Below are 15,064 nucleotides of genomic sequence, written 5' to 3'. Positions count from 1 at the left end.
AGAGCTTGTAGTGTACTCCTGCAAGTGGGATTTCCCCTGTTTGAGCGTGTAGTGTATTCCTGCAAGTGGGATTTCCTCTGTTAGAGCGTGTAGTGTAGTGCTTCAAGTGGGAGTTCCCCTGTTAAAGCGTGTAGTGTAGTGCTTCAAGTGGGATTTCCTCTGTTAGAGCTTGTAGTGTAGTGCTTCAAGTGGGATTTCCTCTGTTAGAGCGTGTAGTGTAGTCCTGCAAGTGGGAGTTCCTCTGTTAGAGCTTGTAGTGTAGTGCTGCAAGTGTGATTTCCTCTGTTAGAGCGTGTAGTGTAGTGCTGCAAGTGGGATTTCCTCTGTTAGAGCGTGTAGTGTAGTGCTGCAAGTGGGACTTCCTCTGTTAGAGCGTGTAGTGTAGTGCTTCAAGTGGGAGTTCCCCTGTTAGAGCTTGTAGTGTACTCCTGCAAGTGGGACTTCCTCTGTTAGAGCTAGTAGTGTAGTGCTGCAAGTGGGACTTCCTCTGTTAGAGCGTGTAGTGTAGTCCTGCAAGTGGGACTTCCCCTGTTAGAGCGTGTAGTGTAGTGCTTAAAGGGGATTTCCTCTGTTAGAGCGTGTAGTGTAGTGCTGCAAGTGGGATTTCCTCTGTTAGAGCTTGTAGTGTAGTGCTTAAAGGGGATTTCCTCTTGGAGTTTGTAGTGTAGTGCTGCAAGTGCCATTTTACTTGCGGGTGGTTATTGTAAGGGCTTGATATTGTATCGAGTTTAGTTTATTGGTGCCCCATCTTTGATGTTTATTATCTCGCTACGCCCACAACAGCTCATTAGCAAGATGAACTCAATGTCAACTCATTGGGGATGAGGGATTAACAAGGCAATTGTGTCGGGTGGGTATTAGCACCTTGCAATTTTCTGTTAACTACCTTATTAACAGTGACCGCTTAATCAGTTTCCAACCACACTAACTGCTATTCAACTTATGAAGTCAATTTAAAATAGAACATATTTCTGGGAACCAAGGAAAAGTATCATGACGGATAATAGTTTTTTTCTACTTAAACATTTCTTCTTATCAGATATAAAATAATGACAGTTTGGATATGCATTTCTCCCTACAAATACATTTAACAATTAATATGCATAAACTGTACACAAAACCATTTGTTTAGATTAACAGTGCCTTCTGTTGAAACTATCATGACGCAAATATAAAAGTCACACATAAAAACACACATGCATATACTGGTACATAGCTTAAAACCGGTGCATCCATACACTCATACATAATTTGTATACGGGTATGTACACCCTTGTACTCATATATCTCTACATACCGGCATATCACACGTACACAATCTCACTGGCGTGAAGTGTGTGGAACAAACAGACTTAAAAGTGCTCATACACCTAGGCCCAACCTCAACCCATAAGTACCTAAATGGTGATTGACAAGGTACATACAAACTGCATAGAGTCATTCCAAGGAGTGTGTACAACAACATCATTTGATGACTGACTTTGTGCTTAAAATAGTCTTCACATTCATGGATTCTGTAAATGAACATGTACTGGTTATCAACGGTATTATAAACTGTCAGTACATGTACTGGTACCTCAACCCAAGAACCTTGAAAGATAAATCATGTGGTGATTGACTTTCTTATGAATATCTGTGGACCCATGCACAGTATGCATTCCTAGATCCTATCAGTTGATGATTTAGTCATGTGCTATTGACAAATATGAATGTGTTTTTGAAGCTGTTGGCCCATTCATAGATTGCAATCCTATGATTTTGAAAATGACTTTCATGTGTTCATTGTTGGTGCACGTATATGTGGTAACTTTAAATATAGATAGATAGATAGATAGATAGATAGATAGATAGAATACAAAAAGTTCAAAGATGAGCTGTATACTTTACTCAACCGGTTTCACGCATGTGATTTTCAAGAGTCTCTCTCTCTCTCTCTCTATCTCTCTCTCTCTCTCTCTCTCTCTCTCTCTCTCTCTCTCTCTCTCTCTCTCTCTCTCTCTCTCTATCTCTATATATAAATATATATCTATATATAAATATATATATATATATATATATATATATATATATATATATATATATATATATTATGTGGAGTTTGCAATGTGGGTAGAGATTGTTTATCACATGCACAATATGTACTTCTGACTGAAAATGTGTATTTTATTTCAAATTTTGATTTCGAATATGTACAGCCTTAGTACACAAGTATGCGATAACAACAATCACGTCTATAACATATATGCCAGTTTACTTTAGACATATATAACGTACTCTCAGGCATCAAATTCAAAGTGGATATGCACTTATTACCTTGAGATTTATGTTTAAGTTGATTAGAATTGGAATATGAATACTTTTCATGTGCTGATATTAAACTAAATCCAGTATGTATAGATGAAGTTAGAATCTACAATATATATAAAACTGAGGCCTTTAGTTTTGTTCATTGGGTGTTTTCAGACAATCCGTCATAGAGACCACTTGAGTTCACTTTACACTATCCACTTATGATCAAAACATCAATTATCAGGATATACTTTATGTATACTGAACAACAAAAGCTCCAGCGACCTTGAATAAGATTTAATGCAAAGTTATGTTTTTTACCATAATCTGAAACAATTTCGGTCTGCAACAGATAAAAGACTCCTGTAAGTGTTCAAATGGTTTAATTTGCCATACTGACTTAAGAAAATGCGTGATTTCATAAAACAAAAACAACATGGACATGCCAACATGTTTTAAAATCAATAGCGTTTGTGACCCCCTCTGGTTGCGATGCAAGCAACACATCTTCGTCTCATGGAATGGACCAGGCGTCGCACAAAGTCCTGTGAGATATCTGTCCATATCTGCTGGAACATGTTTCGAAGTTCCTGGAGTGTCTGTGGAACACGTGGTTGACGTCAAAGGCGCCGATGTATCTCATCCCACATGTGCTCGATTGGTGAGAGATCAGGGGAGCGAGCCGACCAGGGGATAACATTCACGTTGTTTTGTTGAAGAGAAGCCTGAACGAGCAATATGTCATGTTGAAAGGTAATGCCTGGGCCATGACGACGCAAAAACGTTAGAACAACATAGCTGATGATCGCGGTAGCACCGACCATTGAGATTTCCCTCTACCACTATCAATTGGGTCCTCTGTCTTCCCACCCCATACCATGACGCTGCCTCCCCCGAACCGATCTTCTTCCATGACACAATGATTGACGTAATGTTCACCTCGACGTCGGTACACTCGAATGGGTCCATCGCTGTGGCTGAGTTGAAAACGTCAGTGACTCTTCAGTGAATAGAACTTGTCCCCACTGCATGGTCGTCCAGCGTAGACGCTGTCTGCACCACTGTAGACGTGCTTGACAGTGGTCTCCTGTCAAAATGGGACGTCTGGCGGGTCTTCTGGCGACAATCCCTGCACATCTGAGGCGACGACGTACGGTTGTGAAGATATTCGTGAAGCCAGGGGTTGTTTCTTGCAGTCGCTGTTATACCCATTCTTGGGTAGTGAAATGCATGGGGTTTCATAAATGTCAACTTTTGCATGGAATGCGTGCTTTTCTGTAGCAGTTGCGTTTTTGTGACTTGAGTAGATAATAAGTAAGAAGTATCCATCCTCAAATCCTCATTTGATGACGTCACAAGAGCACCTAGTAACCCCACGTGACTGATGACGTCACATAACCTTGACCTTGAGGATGGGGGTGGGGGGTTGGGTGTTGTCAACGTCATTGCCTCATTAATATGCAGAATAACTCATTAATATCCAAATGTATGCATGACGTCACAGGTCAATTAGGTTAATAAAGGGTCAACTGACCAAATGCAATCATGCAATTAATGACTTGACCATTCGTTAACCGTAGAACACGGGATAGTAATGAATGTCCCTATATGGACATGTTACTACGACCGGGGTTGGGTTGGGTCTTGACTCACGCGGAATGGAATGTCATTGTGAGACCATTTTGGCGCGAGAACATTTGAACCTTTTGCTTTGAAGACATTTCTCTGTGGGCATTCGGTGGCGGGCTATGTGCGGTAATATTTAAAAGCCCAGGAACAGGTTCATGTAGAAAGATCTCCCGATATTCAATTACATTCATTAAGGGTCAACTGACCGTATGCAATCCTGCAATTAATTACTTGACCATTCGTTAAACGTAGAACAACACGTGTCTAAAAACAAGATGGCGGACGTTGCCATGAACGCTCACGGGTTGCCACGTGTCCTCGGTTTGAATCTCGCGCCTGACCTACAAGTCAGTTCTATGAGGCACCATCCCACATCTCAGGCTACGTTGATCCATAAGTGCAATAACTCATTCATTGTGAAATATAATCATGACGTCACAGGTCAGAAAGAGTAATGAGAGGTCTGTTGTTCCAATGCAAGAAGGAAATGTGTTAATGAGTCCTTCATTAAGTGAGAACAAAGCATAGTAATGAGTGTCCCTATATGGAAGTGGCTACTACGAGGTTCAAATGTGATTCACGGGGAAAGGAATGTCATTGTTAGACATATTCCATTGATGCATGTATTTCGTGTAGTAATGACTGTCACATGTGGCAAAGAGGGGTGTGAGTTGAATTTCCATAGAAACCACATGTCCAGTTCTTAACTCTTCTAGTGCTACCTCTTATAAGTTCCTTTTAACATTTAGTTGCCATGACAACTATATATAAAAATAAGGGTTAACAGTCTTGACTCCTAGCTAGAGGTCAGCTCGGAGAAATATAGAGTCGGTATCGCGAAACCCGTGTGTTGAAGACTGTAATGTATGCCAGTCTGGTATATGACGTTTTAATACTGTAAAATTCTATTCTCTTTATTCTAAAAGATGTTTGAGTTCAAAATGTCGGTTCAGTTTCCTATTTCAATTGAAAAAATACTCGTTTAACCCATACCCAGAATCATTTTCATGAGAAAAAATAGAGTGAAATAACGCAGTTTCAAGAAATTGTATACGATATCCTGTCACTTGTCAACATTTTTCAATGAAAAAAATATCATGTCTCACGTTTATTTCATCGAAAAAAAAAATACAAGCGTGTTTCAGTTTTAATGCATAAAACTCTTGTTCTTAAACAATCTGGTGAATAGAAACAGCTGTGGCAACAGGGGCGTGTTAGGAATATTGGGTTGTAGCAGACATGCCTGTTGACTGAGTAAACAACTGTGTTGAACGAAAACAGCTGTGTCAACAAGGGCGTGTTAAGAATATTGGGTTGTAGCGGACAGGCCTGTTTACTTAGCAAACAACTGTGTTGAATGGAAACAGCTGTGTCAACAGAGGCGTGTTAGCGAAATTGGGTTGTAACGGACACGTCTGTTGACTGAGCAAACAACTGTGTTGAACGAAAACAGCTGTGTCAACAGGGGCGTGTTAGGAATATTCGATTGTAGTGGACACGCCTGTTGACTGAGTAAACAACTGTGTTGAGCGGAAACAGCTGTGTCAACAGGGGCGTGTTAGGAATATTGGGTTCTAACGGACAGGCCTGTTGACTGAGCAAACAACTGTGTTGAACGGAAACAGCTGTGTCAACAGAGGCGTGTTAGGAATATTGGGTTGTAGCGGACACGCCTGTTTACTTACCAAACAGCTCTGTTGAATGGAAACAGCTGTGTCAACAGGAGGGACTTTGTTTTCCCTCTTGGGTGGACTTGTGTCAAAAACAACGGTTTGCATGGCTATCGTGAACCAGTTGACCAACACCTGTGTCAACAGGGGCATGTGCTGCTTCTCACGATAGCCATGCAAAATCATATAAAAAAGAAAGCCCAAATCTTTTTGCGATACAGTTGGTCTCCAATCCACCATTGGTATCATCACAGAGAGCTTTTTCACCATACCCCCCTCAAAAATGGCCACGTCTCTCAAGCGTTTATCATCAGAAGTAGCTGATAACATGGAGGGGAATAAAATGTTCAAACCCAAAGTGACCATCGTTTCCCGACATGAACTGATGAAAAAGGTGAATGCAAACGGAATCCTACAAGAAAATTCCACAAGATGTAAAGTGAGTGATTTACCAAAGAATCTTTTGCTCGAGATCATCTCTCACGAATCCATCTGTGTCAAGGATGAAGACCTGTGGAAAGTTCTACTGTCTCCTGCAGTGAAGAAAGTAGGAAGCATGGACTTTGACGTCCTTCTGAATATGCAGTACTCGGAAGCCCTCGAAAATTCAACTCATTTGATCTTCGAGGGACAAGATCGGTTTAAATCCAATCGAATGTTCAACCGAATAAAATTCTTCAAGTGTACTGAAGACGGAATGAATGAGGAGAATGATGACGTGCTGCTGTGTCAGAGTCAGTCTTAGGTGAGTAATAATTTTAATCTAAATATTTTTACAAATTATTTACTGATAAGTAATTAGTTATATTGAAATCTTTTTTCTTTCTTTCTCATCTGTCTACCTCTAATGCATATTTGTGTAAAGCATTTTTGTAATGTTACGTATGCATTTGTACATCATGCTTTTGACTTAATGATTCATATTATTTAACAGTTAAACTTAAAACAGATTCCTTTTTACTAATTCATTTGTAGAGTTTCAGCAACAGAAATCAGATATAATCCTTCTTCTTTTTGTTGTTGTTGTTGTTGATAAAACATCACTCGTTAAACATTTTACAACGCAAGAAATAGAATACTCGAAGTGATGTCATGAAAATTAACTGTGTATGAAATGTAACAAAGTGATGTCTGATACGGCCTATACTTTATTTTGCGAGCGGCGCACAACTTTTGGGTACATGCCATAGCATTGCGATTCCTGGCTGTAGATGTTATAGTCTGTTTCTGCATGATGTATGCATTTGTATGAGAAAAAAAACTTGATTGAGTTTATTATCTTATCATGAGTCCAACGAATTCTCATTGTACATGTACAAATTCAATGTTCCCTTTGTTCCAGGATGTGTGCACCACAAATGGCGTCCCATTGAAGAACCATCGTAATGAAGAGACATCGTGATGTAGATACCTTTACCTATGTGCTGTTTAATAAAGTCAGACATCGATCGATGTATTCTTATATTGTCTTTTTTTATCTCTTTTTACAAAACAGTTACGATTAATCTTAAGGTTTTTAAAAGGTGATCTAAGCATCGTGTTAGTTAACCCTTGTCATGATAAATTTCTATGACTCAAGATAAAGTTAGAATATTCTGAATTTAGCATGATTAGCTTTTTAAAACCTTAAGATTAATCGTTTGGTGTATTGTGTCCTCTGCCAGTGGTCAGGAAGATAACCCGATGATCAATTCAACGCAAGCTTCACCAAGTACATATTCGCTGGGGAGTCACGTGATCACCTTCTTTACAACGCTCAATGGGCATAGTAATATTTCCATATTTAGTTAGTGTACTATGTACACAGTTGTCGACGCATCTAACAGTAGATCATATTGCTTATATGGTAACAAGTGAGGTTTATTTTACAACAGTCCGAATGAGTTGGTATATGTGATACACATAACACCTTGTTTTGTCAGTGTCGCTGTTTTGTGAAATACTAACGTCCAGAGAGCCTCCTGAAATTGAGGTCACAACATGCCATTTATCGTGAGCCTGCTTATGAATGGTTAACCACTGCTCCACTCCGTTGTAGAAAGTTCACATATGGTATGAGTTACTATACACATGTCATGTGATACACGTGAATGGAGAGACAGAATTCACGTACCGCGTATTGAATTTTATCCAATAAATAATGGTCGGTGATTCCAATACAACTGAAACACCCCTCCCGTTTTTTGACAATGAAAACCCAAACTGCGGGCCTAGATGACTGTCCCGACACTGTTAGATGCCCTCACCCAACTGTCTGACTGACATTGAATAACGCAAATATTTTAAACGAATAATTTGTCTAGTCATACGGTTCTAAACTAAACACGCTACGTGGGGTGTGTTCATTCTTAGATTTTTCACATAAGAAACTGGTGTAATTTTATCATATACTTTTCAATAAAGGCATGTTGAATACTAAGAATATCAGGATCTAATTTTGTAAAGGAACAATACTAATTATATGAAAAACACCAATTCGCCTGTGTGAAATTTACAACCATAATCTTTAACTCTGCAAAGTACGAATTTGCAAAATCATTGTGTAATATTTCATGACAGTTTTAACTTTAAACTGAACATGTAACCATTGTTTGCTAGATACATATTATAATACCGCGATAGCTAGCTAACGGAATGGTCGTTGCCTGATAACTTGAGAGTCAATTTGATAATTATTGGAGATTGATTGAGAGCATGTTCGTGTATGACTATGTTTGATAAGTAAATATATTGCTTGGCAATCGAGTTGTTGACAGTTTAATTTATCTGACTGGTCGTAAAATCAGACTGTCAGACTTGCGAATTAACTAAATATTTACTGAATAAAATATGTTTAAATCATAACTTATGATATGGGTCGTATGATATGGGTTGTCCCAGAGAAGAGCGCTTAAACAATGATGAATGCTTACATCTTGTGTTTAACTTACCGACATTTATTGGAGGAACTATTCTGCTCACATACGCATTTCCCCAAGAGAACAATGCCATACATTATTTTGACTGCTGGCTTAATGACATCCTGAGTCGATGTGAAGAGATCTGACAGCAATAAGTGACATATCATCGCCCTCATTTTGTGTATGTAAACAGAACAGCACAATATGAACTTAATAAGAATTATTTGATGTCTATTTTTTTGTGAAATTTTACATCCTTATATCAACAAGTACTGCGGACTTTCACATAATATCGAGAATGTGTACGTTCATATGTCAACACCAAGATCGCATGGCTAATGATGTTTTTAAGTCAACCAGATAAACAAAATGGATTCTTTAATTTGCCCACAGTTCCTATTCTGTATTGCTGAGGGAGTGCTGAGTTCATATTTATGAAAGTGTTGTGTGAAAAAAATGTGACACATGGGAACCTGTCAGACACGTTTTTGTTTTGTTGGGGTTTTTTTGGTGGAGGGGCAAGCACGATGTGGTTGTTTGGATGTGGTTTAAGCATAATAGGTATGCAACCCTGCTGTTGACATTCGTGGGGGCATAGCCACAACACCTGCTGCTGTTAATACAAGACGGGATCCAGACTCCAGGGCGTGATGCCTACGGCTAAATGTCCATATGTATGAATGTAGGTTTAATAAAATAACTTTCATCAAGTACAGCTTATTCAACACGGATGGTAAACAATGATTTTATATCACTGAACATTTTCTACAAAGAGTCCATATTTCTTTTCTTTCTAAAGTTACTTTACCGCATCTTGCGACGTCATCAGTGAATAAACAGTGTAGACTTAAACTTCTCCTTGTATATCACTGTCCATCCTTGGAAAATAGAAGACTGCATACATTTAACACGCAAATTGACATCGGGAACCATCTTAATCAAAGACAATGTAGTATGATGGTAAAGCATCTAACCCCTCAGTAACATATCATTGATACAAAGTGATGGGATGTTTACTGCATTGTTTTACTGCAGAACAAACATGCCTTGGGATTTGAGTTTTACTGTAGAACTAAAAGACCTTGGGATTGAAGTTTGCAACTGCAATTAAGTCATGTGGAAGCAAATGTAGATTTCTTCTCCTGTTTCAGTCCCCATATTTGGAAATAGACTGCAACCATTGTGTAACGGAGTGTTCTCGAGGAAAGGTGATTTTTAAAAACAACATCGGTAAAAAGAAAAATGAGATCTACATTTTATTTATCACAATGAAATTATACATTGAGAAACAAAGAGTCTAACCTTTTCCAAAATTGACGAAAAGCATCAAGAGGTTAACAATGTTGATCAAAAGTAAACATTAGTTTGTCATCAACTATCACAAACAATGTATTTCATGTTATGCATAATTTGTATCGACAACTTGTACATCATCTTTATGGATATACATGTTCATGTGCATTAAAAAGCTTCTAACTTTCTTGATTTAGCGTTCCCGGGCACACCATCAACTGCTTTACGCTTGATAACTAAGGCTTTTACACGCTTTTCTTTTTTGTCTTCCTTTTGTCTGCTTTTCACGAAATGCTTTGGAACGTTTAATTGTCTTAAAAGTTTACGAAATTCCTGGTAACCCTCCGGATGCCGTCTGCTTTGAACACGGGGTGACGTGATGACATAGCGAATCAAGTCCACAATGTTTGAATTATGCAATACATCTCCATTGCTCATCACAACTTGTAAATGTTTATTCAAACTCAATTGCCCACTCAGAATGTTTTCTTTGACGAACAACCACAAAGCCATTAACCTCCCTATTGTCTTCGTAGAGGAAATGTCTCTGATTAACTGGTCAGGAACTTGAAGCATGAGCTTCCTTTCAGTTTGTCCCTCTGTAACAGGCAGTGATGTATCATTGTCAATTCTATTAGAAATCGCTGTCTGAGGATCCTCCGCCGTCTGATTCACTGTCGTCTGTGGATTCTGTTCTTCTCGGTTGGTCATCAATCTTTGATACGTCTCCCTCGTCAGAAGAACCAAAGGTTTGCTCATGATGAACGTTATCTTCCGACTGTGCTGACGACGAGAGGTATGCTCGATAGGCTCTGATGCAAACCGGGAGAACAGAATGATGTGCGAGTATCAACTCATGTTTTTCACGTCGACTTACTGTCTTGCTGGCCAAGGATCGAATGCACTTCTTGTGACGCGACAGTCGAATTTTATCCTCATTCAATAAGTGTATATTCCCTCTTAAAATGTTGAATAACAGAGTGATAACACCCATAAACTGTTCACGCGATGCATGCGTCAGCAAAGCTTTTCTTTGCTTGGTGTTAGCTTGTTCCAGCATCAGTAGAAAAGTTAAATGTTTCTCCAGTAGTTCACTCATAATGGTGTTTACTGTTTGATTGTCTCGCTCTCAAATGAACAGGTGTATGCTTGCCAATAGTGTTTTATTGCATCCCCCCCCCCCCCCCCCCCCCAAAAAAAAAAAAACCAACAGAGATTTCTTTTTTCTACCCTTCCTTGTTGACCTTGGGTTCTTCGCACACCATGTGGATATAGGTACAGCGAGGGGACAGTCTGAAGTGTTCCGTCATCGGGTCATCTTCTGGTATCCATCGGTGTACGCGAATTTTGCATTTGAAACAGTAGACTCTGTCGTTTTGTCCTGTGTATATAAATCCAGCCTCTGCCATGGATTTTGGAGACTGCTTCATCTGAAGAGGCCAGATAGCGAAGGATTTCAGTCTGTCGCTAAACTTTTCTCCGTACACATCTGTACTGCGCTCTATTATTTCTGCGCAGTCTGTAACTGAATCGACATCAAACCTCCCACATACATCCATCGTGTTTCGAGCCTTAGTTCTGTTCTGTTTGTGAGGTGAAAGCGAAATGAACCAAAAGGGTATAGCACATCTGTACTTCTTAGTCACACATCAACAATGTCATGCGCAATGGTTTGTTTTCTGTTGTTGTTGTTTTTTCCTTACTGTGGTAAGTACACCGTGCACACGTCACCTGGAAATATCCCCGTACGCAAACGTCCGTATTCCTCTTCTGCATAGGGCGACACATCCATAACGAGATACCCGTATTTTTTCCTACTCACAGCATCCTGGAAGGAATCCGAAAAATATTTCGCTTGACCCGGAAATATTTGTGATGCTAAAATTTTGTATTCATGTGCCGATCGTGGGTTGGACAACAGCACGAAGTAATGAGTGTTTAAAGACATGGTTCTGTTACACTCTCCTTTGGGATAGGCCGATTGCTGTATGTTTATGACGGAAATCCCGAGGTGGTGGGATAAAGTACTGTAGAGACGTAAGAATAACTGATTTTTACACACTTGCTCCATATAATCATCGACGACCAGCAAACAGTTCTTGTCAGTCTCCAAAGAATACGATTTTAGTTCATCTTCTGTTGGTAGAGAATCCCGAAATCGAATGTTGTTGTTGACAGATCTCTCTATGTCAGTGTACACATCTTGCCAAACAGCGTAACAGTAAATAATGAGGTTTGGTGCTGGGTCGAACATGGTATTGACTTCTTTTAGCAGTTGTGCAACCCAAACTGTTTTACCGCTCGATGACCCGCCCACCACTGATATGGTAGTAGGGGTTTGAAAAGGCAACAGACATTTCAATTCTTCTTCCATGGTGATGATGTGTCTTGGTCACTCTTTACCATAGAACTGTTTTTGATAGACTACTCACATAGGTATTTATAGACAACATGACACAATGAGGACTAAAACTGATGTTTTATTGACTTCTACCACAGCATATAGACATGAAACAAAGCATTTCACAAACTACATTCCCATGTCATATGATTATCTCGTACATGACTCATGAATATGGCGTGAACACGAATCTGTACAATATCTAAAATAGCGACAAACAAATGCGGAAACGTATTCATCGTTGATTAAATGATCATTTGTATCGAACTGCTGTACAATATCATCCATGCGTAAATTGGATTTGAATTTACATAACAGATAATACAATGTAAAAAATCCGCATGTATCAGAGTTTGAAGATTGTAATTGCTTTCTATTGCGAGTGTAAGAGGAGCTATTCTCAGACTTCAAATAGTGATCGAATACTTTATCCACGGGTCGTTCTGATAAAGAATCGAACATTTCTGCTTTATTCCCTTTGAAATACATGGCGATCCAGTGACGACCTTCTCTTGTGCTAGTCTCTGTGTTGACAATGAGTCCCACACCTCTGGCACGCTGGCCAGGTGTCAGAGTGGGCAAAGTATCTTTGGCAAAAACACCTATGACATGAGATTGTAAACTCGGGTCACACTGTATGGCGCACCAAAGCTGAGAGGCTTTCATATTGTCTCTGCTTTTTTCTTTTGAATGAATTGAAAGTTACTTGACAAACACGTTGCGAGCCTGGTCGATTTCGATGGTGGAATTCCTCTGAGTCAAGACGATGCAACTCAGCGTCGTGGTGAGTGGCCATTTGAATTCAAGTTCGAGCCTCACACTTCCAGATTTCACCAGGTTCAGGTACTCCGAATCTGCACACATTTTATCAATGTCGAAGACGAACAAGGCATTCCCCAAGAGAAATTCACTTCTGGTGATAGCGTTTCCCTTGTTTTCCTTCCACAGACCCATGCCGTCTAGCATGTTAACGTAACAGGCGACATCATCTGCTTCGGTGGGTTGACCCGGAACACTGACCCCATCGATGTACAACGTCATCTTTTTAAGCATGGACGACTTAAAATTAAACGGGTTGCCTGTATAGCTGCCATTTAGACTCGAACTGTCCACCAATCCGACGACGTATCTGTTGGCCACGGGGTTAGAGACGTTGTCTATGCAGTGAGTCTGCTGCGTGGTGGGGATGCTAGTGACCTTGACCTCATTTTTTGTATACGGGTAGAGAGCGTTCGTCTTTTCGAACAGCGTGTTGTGAGCCAAGATCAGGGCGGGGTTGACTTTGACTTTGCACACCTGCAGGTAGGCATCCAAGATCTGAACTTTGAATTCGTGCTCGGTCACGCTGCTCATCAAACAGAATTCAGGATTCGATCTGTACATCTTCAATGTCAGGTCCACCTCGTTCAGCAGGTACCGGTTCATGTCGAAGATATCTTCGTAGATGGGTCCCGACATGGTCAGTACTTTGCTGTCCGCTATGTAGGAGGCTCTCGATGACATTCCGCCGTTGATAGATCCAGTGACGTCGCTGCTCTCCAGGTCGGAGTTTTGTTCGGCTACATCCTTGTAGAACAGCTGAGCTGTCAACTGAGTGGTCTTTGCCTCAGCTCCGTACTCCAACAGGGTCTTCATCATACTTTTGTAAGCATAATGGTTGTTGGTGGAAGACACGAGCTGATTCTGCAGGTAGACCGTGACTTGAGAAAAGAGCGACTGCAAAAACAGGTTCACGGGGGCCACGTTTTCATCTTCTGCTAATGGTGTACCGTCCGTTTGAGTGACTTTGACATTGAGGTGCAGACGGGTGCGCTTCAGATCGACGTAGTCGCCTCCGGAATTGGACACGTGAAATTCCAAAGGTGTGGAATCGTTGATTTGGCTCAGAGGACGCACGTTGACGAAGTAATGTTTCTGAACGCTGGTTTGATAGGGAGGCAGAGTGAAGAGATTTAACGATTCGGGAACCAGTTCCTCGAATTCTTTGTCGTTCAACAGGGCCATGATTTAACTAAAGATGTCGTTTTCTTTCACTGGGGTACACTTGAGCACTTTAGCCGTCTTGGAAGGTGCGTTGATGTTGTCAGTTCGACGTATCTTCTTGGTTGTGACGCACTTAGCCCCCGCCTTGCGTTTTAAAGCCTTTTCTCTTTTGCCGTGTGCTTCTGCTCTCTCTACTTCGCTTTGGGATTCGGATGTCATTTGGAGAGTGACCTTAGTTGGAGGATCTGCCTTTTGTTGTTGTGTTGCCTGTCGATGAACTGGAATCACCATCCTTTGCATCTTCCCATTAACCAGTCTGGAGGATGACCTTGTCGCGTGTTTGTCAAAGTAATGTTTAAACTTGGCGTAGTCGGGGAAATACAATGGGCGCGAAGCATCCATGTTTACTCCACAAAAGGATAACGTCTTAAGTGAAGTGTGGCGTAGGTCTCTTCCGTTAAGAATGACGGTGTAGAGGTACTCCCCGACTTTAAATACAGCTCAATATTGTCGGTTTCTTTTAATTTGACACGAATGGTAAATTCACTACCAAACGTATAGGTAGGCCCCTGTCTCAGATCGATACGTCTCAATAAGGCCAGTTGAGTTTCCCCTACCAACGAGCTGTCACATAAGTTACATAACACGTTCACGTAGGGGTCACCACTGGGGATTTTTTTCGGATCCAGCTTTCCAAAATTGAGCTCGACTAAAGACACCACCCAGAATCCATCAAAGACTAACCTTTGATTTAATTTGACTCGAAAATGATAGGGTGAATTCTGAGGAAAGGAAGTTGTTTTGGAGTCTGAGCTTTTGAGAAAAATGTACTTTTCCATCATCAGAGGTCTTTCAGTTCGCTCTCTTCTACGTAGGAATCAAAGGAACTGGGCCACCCT

At 40.5% G+C, this 15,064-nt stretch overlaps 2 protein-coding genes across 2 annotated transcripts; both read right to left on the bottom strand.

Annotated features, from left to right (window-relative positions):
- Window positions 1–10,415: 10,415 nt before the first annotated feature.
- Window positions 10,416–11,340, bottom strand: LOC139460210 (baculoviral IAP repeat-containing protein 7-B-like). The gene is made up of 2 exons (XM_071241717.1): window positions 11,012–11,340; window positions 10,416–10,593 (listed from the first exon to the last, which is right to left on the bottom strand). The coding sequence occupies exons 1-2, from the start codon at window positions 11,338–11,340 to the stop codon at window positions 10,416–10,418; spliced, it is 507 nt and encodes a 168-aa protein (XP_071097818.1).
- A 1,544-nt stretch (window positions 11,341–12,884) lies between these two features.
- On the bottom strand, window positions 12,885–14,186 carry LOC139460209 (uncharacterized protein F54H12.2-like). The gene has a single exon (XM_071241716.1). It carries the CDS (start codon window positions 14,184–14,186, stop codon window positions 12,885–12,887), a length of 1,302 nt encoding a protein of 433 aa, XP_071097817.1.
- Between the last annotated feature and the right edge of the window lie 878 nt (window positions 14,187–15,064).

Source organism: Haliotis cracherodii, unplaced genomic scaffold (genome assembly GCF_022045235.1).
Source record: "Haliotis cracherodii isolate W230 unplaced genomic scaffold, xgHalCrac1.p SCAF_14, whole genome shotgun sequence".
Taxonomy (NCBI): Eukaryota; Metazoa; Mollusca; class Gastropoda; order Lepetellida; family Haliotidae; genus Haliotis; species Haliotis cracherodii.
This window is presented reverse-complemented; position numbering and strand designations above follow the sequence as displayed.

Bases quoted from the DNA above. Each gene is read 5' to 3' on its own strand.
- LOC139460209 (XM_071241716.1), bottom strand. From the start codon at position 14,186: ATGGCCCTGTTGAACGACAAAGAATTCGAGGAACTGGTTCCCGAATCG.
- LOC139460210 (XM_071241717.1), bottom strand. From the start codon at position 11,340: ATGGATGTATGTGGGAGGTTTGATGTCGATTCAGTTACAGACTGCGCA. The intron at 10,594-11,011 runs GTAGAAAAAAGA...GGTTTGCATCAG, and splicing joins CCCAAGGTCAACAAGGAAGG to AGCCTATCGAGCATACCTCT.